Genomic DNA, 13,378 nt, shown 5'->3' on the forward strand with positions numbered 1-13,378 from the left:
ACGAACACATCCTGTCTCACTCCTGGATAATTCTTGTGAGTCAGATTCCTTGGTGTAAAGATACACGTTTTCCCAAAGAGCAGCAGGAGGAAGGAAGGCAAAGCCGGTGAACGCACCAGAAATCCCCCAGACGCACACATGCACCCTGGGGCCAGCTGTTGAGACTCGGCGGCAACCCTGTTCTCAGTCCTGCCCTCATGAAGCTTTAAAAATTAACTTACGTTCTCCTCTCAATTCACGCACTTTGCTTTTTACGTTCAAGGGCTGATTAGAGAAGCAGCCTCTGGGTAGCCAGGCTTCGTTACCTCCGCACAAAACTGGAGTTTTGAGAGCCAGCACCCCCAGCACCTGCCAAGAACCAACCGCGAGATGAATCTACAAGTCACGGTTTGAAATGAGACAGAACATGTGACGTTGGGAAAAATTCTAAGAGTTGAGTCAGAGAAGAACCCAGAGTCAGGTGAGAGGCACCCGTTTCATGACTTCCTCTTAACTGTCTTGGGAGACGCGTCTTGTCCCCCCAGGGCTCGGAGGAGGGGGGGTCAGTGGGAGAAAGACCCAGAGCCACGGTTTAGGGGACCCTCCTCCTCCTGCCAAACCTGGTGTCCATGTGACTTGCGTTAATTCTTCCGATTCAGAATCTCAGGATCATCTTTCATCCGTTTGCCCCAAACAGGAAGCGGGTTTTGCTGTGACTCTGAGCCTCCCAGGGGCCCTGCATGGCCCTCAGCGTCACACAGGAAAGGGATGCGTCTCACTTGTGCAACAATCAGACACCTGCTTGCCTCCCCGATCCACCCGTAAACTGCTTCCCACGAAGGAGGGAAAACAAAGGCTCACACAGCCTCCCCACCACACAGAGCAAGCTGAGAGGGGGGTTCCCTCCTGAAAGCCCCGAGCCCGCAGGCTGCCCCGGCGTAGCGCCGGCGCGGGGTTCTGCACACTGCTGTGGTCCTGCGGGGTGAAAACAGAAGCAGAAGCGACGCCGCCTGGTCTGGGCTGCGCCTTTGCTGCTCGCTGGCCGCATGATGCTGGGGACCCCGGCCTGGCCCCTCTGGGGAGCTGGGATGGAGTCACGGGAAAACGGCGCCCGTAGAGACCCCCACCGTGAGGGCGCTCTGCACACCTGCGCTGGGTCTCGCCGGAACCAGCCTATTTGTAGGAGGAATCTGAACATCACCAGAAGGTGGATTAGCGTCTGACCGAGCAGGGCCTGCTCTGCCTCTGGGTGACCAGCGCAGCAGTCCATTCTGATGTGGAAAAGGATGGAAATTAGGAATACCCTGGAGGGGTTCATAGCCCCAGCTTCCTGGAGAGCGCGAGGGACAGTGGGCAGGAAGGCAGGACCGTAGGGGACACCAGGCATGGGGTGACGCGGAGAGGACAGTGGGACAGACCGGAGGACAGACTGACCACCTCACTGTTCCACTGACACCGACCCTCCGATTACATGTAAAGTGCGCAGCTGTGTCCCTGACACCAGACAGGGCAGGTGTGGCCCGAGGCGCCAGGCACAGGCAGGTGCCCAAAACCGCGCTCATGCCACGGCGGCCTCAAGAGGTGTCCGGAACTGTTTCCACGGACGGATAAAGCGCCTAACGTCTCTGTTAAAAGTGGCTTAAGGTGCATGGCTGCTCTCTGGAGTAAGACTTCCCTAGTTGACAGCGAGAAAGTGCTTCGAATTAGCTGTTACTGTTTTCTTCTTAAGGGGAGCAGAGACCCTGCAGGGCAGTGGTAATCTCCCGGCGCTGCGGGAAGGGGCTGGGGCCCCTGCGCCGTCCTGAGACCCTGGACTTGACACTCCAGCTGGGCGGTGTCGTCGTCGTGCGGGTGGTCCTGTCCGCACGTGCCCCGTCCGTGGACAGCCGGGCCTCGCAGCAGGTCCTGCTCTCGGGAAGCACCCCCGCAGGCTGGCCTGGCGCTCTGCCCAGCTGCCCTGCTGTGCCGTCTCCAGGCGGGGCGGCCCACCGCTCAGTTTGGAACAGCAGACGGACAGCCTCTCCAGGGCCTTTCCTTCGCCGCCAGTGCCGCCCACACCCTGGCCTCCCGTCTCTGCGGCCTTACGTCAGACAGCAGGCTCTTTGATCTCACTGGTGCTAATCCCTGCGGAGACGATTCTGGTGAATTACGGGCAACCACCCAAATACGCTTCCAGCCCCTTTTCTCTGAGCCGTGTGCTGTGTCGTCTGTGGCAACTTGTGGGCTCCGGTCTCATTGCCACACAGCCTGTGCTTTGAGCAGCTCGCCCGCTTCCCCACCAAAGGAGTGGGTTTACTGGACTTGGATTCGCTGGTACTGTGGAATCCACTGCTGTCTTTGTGTCCATCTTTGTAAACCACCCCATTCCATGCAGCAGGAGCAAATGCTTCCCTCTGGCCCAGTGAGGAGTGCGCCATGTCCCTGCTGCCCGCAGACTCAGGGAGGCCCCACACCCCGGGCTCGGCCTCCCGTCACAGACCCGCCAGGGCTCTCCACCGAGTCCGGTACATCTGAAAGGCTTCTGATCCGAGCTCCTGTCCTTGCCTGAAGGCCCTCCTCAGCCCACGTGAACCAAGCAGGACAGAGACCCCCTGCACTGACGAGCCCCAGCGTGCCCTGGTGTCCCGCGTCTCAGGTGAGGGTGACCCGAGAGGTGCAGACCCAGGCTGGGGTCGGGGCAGCTGGTCCAGCTGAAGCCCGCGGCAAACTGAGGCCTCTGGGTTCCACGCCTCTTATTCACCTGGGTCAAACACTGGCGTTTCTGGACACCCTCCTCAAACTTCGCAAGCAAACACTTTAGAGAGGACGACATCGATCACCAGACCCCAGAGGGGTGTTCTGTCATGATTTTGCTTAGGCCAATTCTGCAGGGCCAGGGGACCACGAACAGGATGTTGCTGTGTATTCCCTTAACAACTCTTTATCCAGCCCTGTTTGGAGCAAAATACTGAACCAGAGAGGCAGCGCGTGGGCAGTCATGGAAGTCACCTTGCAGTCGGCGAGAGAGAAACAGGCAGAAAATAAAAACAAACTGTGATGTCGGAGTGACCTGCGCTGCGACGGAAGACGAGGCAGAATTAAGGGACGGGAGGAGAGCAGGGCGGGGGCGACTTCAGGAAGAGTCAGGCAAGCCTCGCTGGGAGGGTGGCCTTGGAACAGAGACTCGAGGAGATGCAGGGCCCCTCGAGGAGGAGAGGCCGCGGGGGAGAGGCTGGTGCGATGGAGGACGTGTATTTTCAGCATTTGCACTTTTAATTAATTTAAATTAAATTTAGATTCAGTGAATTTATATTTAAATGACCACGTTCAGCTGAGGGTTGCCAGGTTAGCCAGCCCAGGGTCAGCGCATGGAGGTCCAGTAGGAGCTGAACTCCGATTGTGACTTTTATAACTTTTATAACTTACATAACATATATATATGTTATATGTGCATATATGTGTATATATATAATTTACATGTGGGTTTAAGCAACAGATTTTACATAAACCACCTACCACCAGACCACTGCACAAGCGAGGAACAGCTCCATGACATCCTCGGTCCTGTGGCAGGGTTGTGGGCGCTGGGCCCCGGTTTGGAGTGTGACACTCTGGCCCGAGCCCTTATCTGGCCCTGAGACGGGGGCAGGGCTTGTCCTCCTGACTCCCCGGGAGCCACAGCTACGCCTTCTCCCAGGGGCACGTCTGCCGTGCAGGACGGAGTCCTGCGCGCCTGCTGCGTCACCTCCAGAGGAAGCCCCGGCTTTGTGGGTGGTGGAGGAGGGTCACCCATGTCTGCCCGGAGCCCGAGAGCGTCTATTGCGCGACCCTCCCTCTCACCTGCCGTTGGCACAGGTGGGCACCACAGTCATGCGGTCAGATCTCAGGCTTGTGCGGTCAGCCTCCAGGGACCCCGAGCTGGAGGTGTCGGGGCGTGGGCGCCCCCCGATGGGGTCAGAGGCACACACTACAATCACGACAAAATGCCTGAAGAGGATAATTGGCTGATTGATTCTAGAGGCTGTCCATTTCATAAGTTGAAACACACTTTAAAAGCTTCCTTTAAGCTCAATGAGACAAACAGCAGGAGAAAATAGCAATTTTCTCACAGGGTCCAAGCTGCATAACTTTTACGTAGAACTTGTAAATTCTGTTCCTTTCTTAAAGTTTTTACTCACTAGGGATCTAAATTAAAGGAATGTGAATGAATAAAGTTCCGTTTATTAAGTTTTGAGGACCTTTCTACTTGATGACATTTTAGGTTTGTGGCTTATTTGAGTTTGGGGATTTGAACGACAGTCTTCCTCCCACCCAGACAGGAGCCATTTGAGGTCAACAGTTTCCCGGCGGAGATGGACTGAGATAAACTAACTAATTGCACATGGCTCTGTACCAAGCACAAATACCCGCCAAAGCACACAAGCACACGTGCACCCCCCCACATGCACACATACACCCCCATGCACACAAGCATATGCATACATACACCCCCATGCACAGAAGCACATGCGTGCACACCCCCATGCATACCCCCCCACACACACCCATGCACACAAGCACACGTGTGCACACCTCCACGCACAGCACACACACACAGGCACAAACAGCTCAGCAACTTCCAAGTTAACTGGATGCCCTTGAACTTCTCCCCGCAGCAGAGTAAGGTTTTTTCTGTTACTGCAGATGCTGTCAATCAGGGAGCAGAAAAGAGTCTGTGAAGACTTTGGTCCTTCTGTCTCACAGGACAGTTTGATACAAATGTGGCTGATCCAACGAGAGGAGCCCGGGAGGACTCGGTCTCTGTTCTCTTCAGCCGAATTCAATCCCCCTCAGACAGGAAAGACCTTCCAGAAACACTAAACTTTCTATGGTAACTCACAGCTCAACCAATCTTCAATATCTGGAAAATTTTGTTCTTGTTTTCGACTCAAATCTTTAAAGCCTCCATCTCAGTTTACGGCTTCTAATTCTGCACTGCGTAAAGGACCACAATGTATATATTTTCATGCACACACTCCTCTTTCATACTGTTTGCATCTCTTTGGGGCAAAAGTTGATGTCTGCTGAGTTTCTGTGTCTGCATGGAACCCTGCACGCTTCTGATGTAGAAAATACTTTCCCTCGTTGAAAATGAGCTGTCTCCAGGTTCGGAGCCTTTTAAATGAATGCAGCCTTACGTACATAATGCACTTGCTGTGCCTCATCGTGGATCTGGGGTTCGGAATTACAGAAGAGCTTGAGCCAGTGCCTTTGGGGGGCGGGGAGTGCCAGGCAAAAGCCCTCCTGAGTGACAGTTGCTGCACAGCAGCTCTGAGCTGTGCTCCTCTGTGCTGCACCTGCTTTAAGCTGGGAAACCAGACAGGAGGTGGACGAGGGGCAAGTATTACCATCCTGACCCTTGGACGCCAAGCTGAAGTGCAGGGAGAGCGAGCAGTCCCCCAAGCTGGGGTGCAGCTGAAGCCCGCAGCCACACCCGCCCGGCCTGGGTCCCCCTCGAGGCCAGACTGGCACTGGGAATAAAAATGTGATTAAGACAAGGAAAGAAGCCAGTGATCCCCGCAAGTGGACTTTAAAAACAAATTGAGTAAAAATGTGTTAGAGGTTTTCTCTCACATCTTTTATTTCTCATTATTATGAAGAAGCAGTTTTCCCCACACTTCATGTGTGTTGCTTGCCTCTCAAATGTACGTGGCTTTCCCTTGCCAGCAAGTTTTCTGGTTTGTATTGAAGTGTCTGAAAATTCATGAAATAAATGATATAATTATATTTTATAATTGTGCAAAATCAGCGTGCATGAAGAAAGTTTAATTTTTATCATGGACTGGTACCTAGAAATGCCGAATTCTGCCCTTATCGTCTTAAATTTTTAAAGACGATTTTTAAATTTTTAAGACGATAAACAGCCGTCATATTTTTTCTCACAACCGCGTGCAGCTGAAGCCCTGCACACTGAGCACGTCTTTGTCTCTGTGCCGGGCTCAGAACGCGGTGCTTTTTCTGCTGACTGCAGTAGAAAGCCGGCGGGCTAATTCTGATTTCCGCAGTCTGTCTGCGTCTCAGCTCGCGTCCCTCATCAGGGGCATTTCCTGAGGACGATGTAAGAGGGTGATTGACTAATCAGGGTGATCACTGCATCCGGAGAGGAGTCCACGCAGCGCAGAGCCACGGTGCAGACCCTCCTCTTCATTCTGTCCTTGTCTTAGGAAAATCCAAGCCCCCCATTGCAAATGGTCAGGATGCTTAAACAGCATGGGGCCGAGTGGATCACTGAGTGTGAAAGCAAAAACACCCTGGAAACTTTGTGATTTAAAAAAAATGGTTTCTATGGAGAATCTGTACCGTCTTGAGTTCCCCTCAAAGAAAGCTGAGTGCCTCAGAGAAGCTTGGTTACGGGTGGGACCCTTCTTGGTAGGGAGGGTTGAGCAGAGCCCAGAGTCAGGGAGGGACGGGCACTGCCCACCCGCACCACGGAGGGGTCCACAGGTGGGAGACGGGACGGGAGCTCTGACCTGGGCCCAGCAGGCTGCACCCTGCCCGACACCTGTCACACTGCCTCTGCAGGGGCAGCTGGCACGGCCCCACAGCAGCCCTGCCGGATGGGAAGCTCACGTCTTCCCTCAGACCACCCCGTCCTCCGCAGAGTGGACTTCCACGCCGGCCCCCACGCCTCTGACTGAGTCACGTGAAGCCAGGGAACCTTCAGGAAAGGAAGCCTTTCACACTCGACCATTTAATTTAATCCAATGGTCAAGCGAATTGTCTTCCCAGTCAAATTGTCAAGAAAGTCCCAAGATTCAGCAAAGAGCAGCAAAGAAAGGACTTCACATTTTTGCAAATGCGTCTCAGAACCAGGATATAGTAGGAAAGCGTTCTCACTGACCACTAAGCACAAAACAGACAGCGAGGTCCCGCTGCGTAGTGAGTGCAGCTCTGTTCAGCACCTCGTAGCAGCCTGTAATAGAAAGGGACGTGGAAAGGAACATGTGTGTGCACTGAGTCACTGCGCTGTCCACCAGAAAGTGACACCACGCAGTGAACCGACTCTACTTCGGTTAAAGAGAAGAAGCAGTTCTGTGTTAGACACGGCAGTGAACGCGAACGTCCCCGCTCGTCTGGACGGCAAGTTGCCAGATTCTTCCTCATGGGATTTCTTCCCTGTCGGTGGGCAGAGGTACTGTATACGTGTAAGGAGATACAGACACACACACTTATCTACCCACACGGAAGCGTGTACTTCTATTATTTGAAGACGCGTTCTTTCTCGTGGGCTATAGCATGAACCTGAACCAGAAATTATTAGGCATTAAATAACATTTGATCCGGATTTCTCAAACCACAAGAATCTGAAAAGATACTATTCCATGTACACAACCTGCCATCAGAAAACCTGTGCCCCCTGAGTACTAACTTTCTCAGCTTCAGGATGACAAGGGAACGCTTACGGGCTAGTTACAGACCATTCCACGCATCTTGAAAATAAAACCATGCCAAGGACCAGCCTGTGACAGGTCGACGGGACAAAATCGGATTTTGATAAATGATGAATTTAATGTAATCTGAAACGAATTGCTCAGGCACTTTCCCCTGGTGTTGAAAAGAGCACAAAGTGACACAAAGAGCACGAACTCCGTGGTGTGAAAACCACCAGCAGAGCTTCCCCACACATCTGCTACTCACTGAAAATCATTTACTCTTTCTGAGCCTCAGGGGTTTTTTTAATGTTTTTTTTCCCCTTAACAGAGGCACTGGGGATTGAACCCGGTCTCACGCACGCCAAGCATGTGCTCTACCACTGAGCTATAGGCCCCCCCCCCCGAGCCTCAGTTTCTAACTAGTGCGATGGGAGCGAGATCGTTTTTTCCCTCCTGCCTTACACAACCGGCCTGAAGAACAAGCGTAGGGCTGGACGTCGCCGTGCTGGTCGGAAATGCGCACTGTTAGAAGCGTTTTGGGTCCTGTGTGATGACGATGCTGGAGGATTCTAAACTAAACAAACACCTAGACAGCAGTTATAAATAACGTGGCTGTTACAGACGTCAGCCCTCCTGTGGGCCGGGCGCCTGCTGCCATCGTGCGGTGGTGCCTGTACCTTGGTTTCACCCATCGCAAACCTCTCAGCAGGCCCCACGCTTCAGCTTACAGCACACCCTGTCAGGGGCACAGCTGAGACGTCACACCCAGCAGCAAGGCTGAGGCCAGCTCAGGTTCACCCGCGCGGCTCCAGCACGATGCCCCGGTCCCCCCGTGTGAGGCGCTTGTCCGCTGCTGCAGACGCGACCTGAGCAGCCCCTCTCGCTGCGTCCTCACTGCCTTGCTCCTCTGCTGACTATCAGTCACTGTCTGTGCTTCGATTTGCTGAGCAAGACACACAGTCCACCTCGAAGAGACTCTGCTGACGGCCCTGCGACAACGGTCACCGTGAGCGTCAACTGAGGGACGTAAAAGACCAACTTCAAGATGCTGACCCAGAACTCCGGTCACCAGACACAGAAGAACACTCTCTGGATTTCCAGAAATGTACGATTTCTGCCAACACCAGGATGGCACGCAGGCACGCCGCGTGGCGTGTCCTGTCCTATCTTTCTCCTGTCACGGACGTAACTACGGCGGTGGAAACTCACATTGGTTGATAGTGATTTTGGCACTAGTCTCAGCCGTTAAGGTAAGGCAGAACGCATCTGGTGAGGACGCGACCAAGGTGACGGACAGACACGCGCCCTCGAAGCGTTCCTGCATGGAACCCACGCAGCCAGGAGTCTGATCGCACAAGATGGGTGCTTGCTCAGCAAAGCCACGCATCCTTGCATCCGGAGCGTTCCTGGGTGCTCCTGGCCCGGGGCTACGGCTCACTCCACCTGGGAGGTCTCACGTGGTGCAGGCTAGTGGTGTCTTGGAGCAGCTGCTCGGGGGCTTCTCCCACAGACGCGCTCGTGGCGAAAAGGCGCGGTGACAGCGTCTCCAGGAACTGGGCCTGAGATGCGGTTTCTTCTCAGAGGGATACTTTCGTTTGACTTGGAAATCAAGTCAGACTTCGGTGGCTCCTTGCAGAGAACTTAGAGCGGTCAGCAGCATGGTGAGGGTCCCTCAGACGGGCCACCTTCGTGGGATCCCAGTGGCTCCCGGGGACTTGGGATCTGCACGAGGCTCCCTCGGGGGAGTGAGTTATTACACGCCACTGCTGTCTGTCTTAGAAGGAGCGGCCTGACGACCCCGGAACGGCCCCCACGGCCCAGCTTCCCTTCTGCAGTTCTGGCTGATGCCTCAGAAGTTCCTGTAGCAGGTGATTCCCGCAGGTGTCTAGCGGGGGCTCCAGCTAACACAAATTCTGAAACCAGGAGCCAGCAGTTGGCTATTTATCCTCCTGGGGATTTTCTTTCTGGAACAAACCTCCTCACATGCCAAAGACTTCGAGTCAGCATTTGCCGAACACCTGAATGCCGGTCACTGTGCTGCGTGGGTCACATTCTGGGGCTGACATTGTAATTATGCAATTGTTCCATGGTTCTGCCATTCATCCATGGATTAAGCCCACTTATTTGAATTTTTCTAGAAAAATGTCATTAGATTTGATTGGCTTTCTCATTTTTTAAAACAATCGTAAGTGTTTAAGTCAGAGTGAACAAACCGAAGACAGTCACATTCTAAAGCTATTTCAATAAGGCTCTGACTGCTTTTCAAAATATGTCACTTTGTACTTTCAAAAGTAGATTATTTAAAATATGGTCCTAAGTGAACTAAAATTGAAAGTTTAATTCTAGCAAATGGAGAGCAGAACCTGAATTTTGGTTAAGACCCCGGGTTAAATGATGCGTATTCGCAAATATCTCCTACTCTAATCCGTCACACATGAATATCCATAACTTCAAACGCGCAGTCTACTGCTTTCCGAACACAGAACGAGCATGTGAAGGAGCATGCTTTACGCCATCTTAACCATGAGCCACGGCTAAGACGCAAATCATTAATCAGCCTCAACAATGAAGATTTCATCCAGAACTGCATTCAATACAGCGTCCAGAAATAACCTGCCAAATTGGTCTATTCCCCAACTTGCCACAGATTACACGGAGCTGCTGTTCTGAACTCTCGGTTTGAGTGCCCACATCACATTAATGACACCGTCTGCTCAGCAGAAGCAGTGGTGCTTGTGTTAGGGTGAACCCTGATGCTCCTGCCTGCGCTGTCTCCACACCAGGCTCCATAGCAGTAAGACAAGAAAAACAGCCTTGGGAGGCCAAGTTTTAATTCATCAAGTGTATGTGTGTGTGTGTGTGTGTGTGTGTGTGTGTGTGTGTGCGCGCGCGCGCATGTATAGATACATTTGCATTATCCATGTAAACGTAACAGTTGATTGTTTTCATAAGGGCCTTAAACCACCATAACAATCTAGGATTATTTCATAACATTCAGATTTCCTGGAACAAACTAGTGTGACTTCTGAAGGAGGAATGTTCATATATGCCCAACGCACAAAATTAGCAACAAGTAACTCACACCTATTGGACCTAAAAGCACTCTGTTCTCTGGCTGAAACTACTGTCCTTTGTGTAGAGAAGTCGTCTTCCTCAGGATTCAGTCGTGAAGAGCTCTGAGCCAAGGAAGAAGAGTGAGGAAGAAATATTACCTTCACTTTCTTTTTAATGGAGGTGCTGGGGACTGAACCCAGGACCTCGTGCATGCTAAGCATGTGCTCTGCCACTGAGCTATTTCCGCCCCCCCTTCCTCACTTTTTAAGCCTGTTTTAGCATTTCTCTGAGGCAAATTCTAAGCCAGTAGAGACTCTAACTAGACTCCAGAAAACTCCCACTTCTTTCTAGAAAAAAAATTGACTCTTGTGAAAGGATTGGCTTTAAGGTCATATTTTTGAGTCTGACACTAACAGAAAACTGGCTATCAAAGCAAAATCATCTTGAATTGATTGCCCCAAACACGCCACTACCCCTGCAGTGGGCTTTTCACGTGTCTGTCTCACTCACAACGCTGGATCAGAAACATGGTTTTCGAACGTGGAAACAGATGGCGGGTCGACCAGTTACTTCCTTTCAGCTACGTCCCTCCTGGTCCCAACATCTGACAGTCACTAAAGTAGAGCTTTGGCCATCGGTGACAGAACCTACCTCCCCAGCTGACACACCAGTGGTCAGACAAAGCTTCCAGCTCTGGGGAGGCGTGTGGGCTAGGCTAGCCCAACGCCACTGGGGTGGACAGTAACAGGACCTCTTGGCTAGGGCATCGGAGAAAATGCAAATTTAAGGTCCCAGCGTGCCAGCTCACCTCTCTGTATAAAAGCTGTAAGACAAGCCATATGGACGCCATAAATATGTCAGCAAATTTTTGTGACGATCAATCTGAATAGCAACTGGACTGAGATAACATCTAACGTCTAGCAGATGATCTAAGAAACTCTTCAAAAGAAAGACGCACGAGCAGTTACTCCTCCCAGCAGGGCCCGGCCGGCCCGGCCCCGTGGCCGGCACTAAGTAGGGCGTCCTGGGCCCAAACCCCAGGCCGCTCTCCTTGGAAAACGCACCCGAGTCCCCCTGCGACACTGGGTAGTGCTTGAGAAATTACCGTCCTCCTCCTCCTCATCCTCGTCCTCCTCGTCCTCGTCCTCCTCCTCCTCCTCCACGTCCTCGCCGTCCTCCTCCTCCTCCTCCTCGTCGTCCTCCTCCTCCTCCCGGTCCGCCTCGTCCTCGTCGTCCCTCTGCTCCTCCTCGTCTTCCGAGTACTCCTCCTCCTCCTCCTCCTCCTCCTTGTCGTCCATGTCCTCCGTCTCGTCGCTGTCGTAGCACTCATCCACGGACGAGCTGTCTGCCTTCACTGCAAACGGCTTTCGCTTGGGAGCAGGTTCTTGGGGCTGTTTATCTTGTGTTTTCCGTTTCTTAGCCAAGGGGCAGCCATACACGCTGTTGGGAAGAGAGAAAGAGGATCTGTGTTACTGTCTTGGGCATCAGGGCAGCAGGAGCCCGGGCAAAGAGCGCTAAGCGTGGGCACGGACGCCGTCCGCGCAGACGCCGGGAGATGGGAGCGCGCCAGGCCCTCATGCGCATGCGGTGCCCCGCCAGGAGCTTGGTGACAGGGATGTGCAGCTGGCACCTGTCTGCTTACTACCAGCGCTTTTCCTCATCGCCTAGTCCCTTATGACTACCATTCCACATGGTAACATGGAGACCCTGACTGCATCCCCGAGGACGGTTTGGGAAGCACTTACACACCGTGCAGCTGACTGCACAGGCTTATTAACGCCTGACCAAATGCACGCTAAGTGTAACACATGCTTTAAACTAAGGGTTAGTCCATGCAGACTACGTTAACACGTGGACATTCATGTGAAATAGGAAAAACATATACACGTTGTGGAAAGGCTTTGGATGTATTGGATTTGAATCTTCTGGGGATAAAACTGTACCTGTAGACATAAGGACCCACCCACCGTAAACATCTGCTCATGAGAGTAAGTGCACAGCTCACGCTCCGCACAATCTGTCAGTCCCACGTCAGCCCCGCCCAGCACCACAGAAAGCAGACTCGGGGCACTTGGCAGGCAGCACTAAATCACCCTGAAGTTGGCCCAAACCTGAGTAAGAACTTGACAGCAGGAGTTCACAACCTTTCTTTGAGAAAGGACAGTTTTCCAAGGTTTTGTTGCCAATTATAATTCTTTTCTTCCCAGAACCCCTCTCTCTCTCCATCTCTCTATCTGTCTGTCTGTCTGTATGTCTGTGTATTCACTCTGCCGGGAATGGTGGGCACAGAGGGAACAGCACTGTGGGCAGCTGCTCCGCTGTCTGCAGTGAGCCGTGTGAGTGCCCTCACTGACCGAGCTCCTGCAGGCCAGACGGCTGCCTGTGGGCCTGGAGGGGGAGGCCCTGCCCGGCTTGGGCCCCAGAGTGTGTCTGTTTTGGGAGCCTCCTCTGGGCCTGAGCCTGTGCTGGTGCAGAGTCAGAGGGGAGAGGCAGAGATCTGCACTTCAGGGCACTTACGGTCCCGGGGGCTTAGATGTGTCAGTGATTCTGCTCGGGAGCCTCTCAGGACCATTCCCCTCGCTGCACCCAATACGCAGCCAGTCACCGGCACTCAGACAGTGGTTGCTGAGTGAGCAGACAGAGTGTGGCGACACCAGGACAAACACACCCGCAGGGCGTCATGTCATCACAAAGAGGGGCAGCCCGTCGAGGGGCTGGCGGGTCCCCAGGAAGAGGCCACGCTGGAGGTGGGTCTTGACGGGGATGAGCAGGGCAGGGCGTCTGGGAGTGAGCGTGGGGGGGGGGGACACAGCCACATGGGGTTGGAGCATGGGGGGGCCAGAACCACGTGGGGTGGGACTAATCACAGGACTCCAGGTTTTATGCAGGAAGCAGGGAGTGACTTGAACTCTTTCCAGCAATCAGTGACGCAGTCATGTCTGCGTGTCAGGAAG

General features: G+C 53.2%; 1 protein-coding gene across 1 annotated transcript in view; it reads right to left on the bottom strand.

Annotated features, from left to right (window-relative positions):
• The window catches only part of MYT1L (myelin transcription factor 1 like), a 333,949-nt gene that overhangs the window by 91,971 nt on the left and 228,600 nt on the right, over window positions 1–13,378 (bottom strand). The window contains 1 exon segment of the mRNA XM_032496947.1: window positions 11,530–11,864. Within this exon segment, the coding sequence (XP_032352838.1) occupies window positions 11,530–11,864 (335 nt within the window).

Source organism: Camelus ferus, chromosome 15, assembly GCF_009834535.1.
Source record: "Camelus ferus isolate YT-003-E chromosome 15, BCGSAC_Cfer_1.0, whole genome shotgun sequence".
Classification (NCBI taxonomy): Eukaryota; Metazoa; Chordata; class Mammalia; order Artiodactyla; family Camelidae; genus Camelus; species Camelus ferus.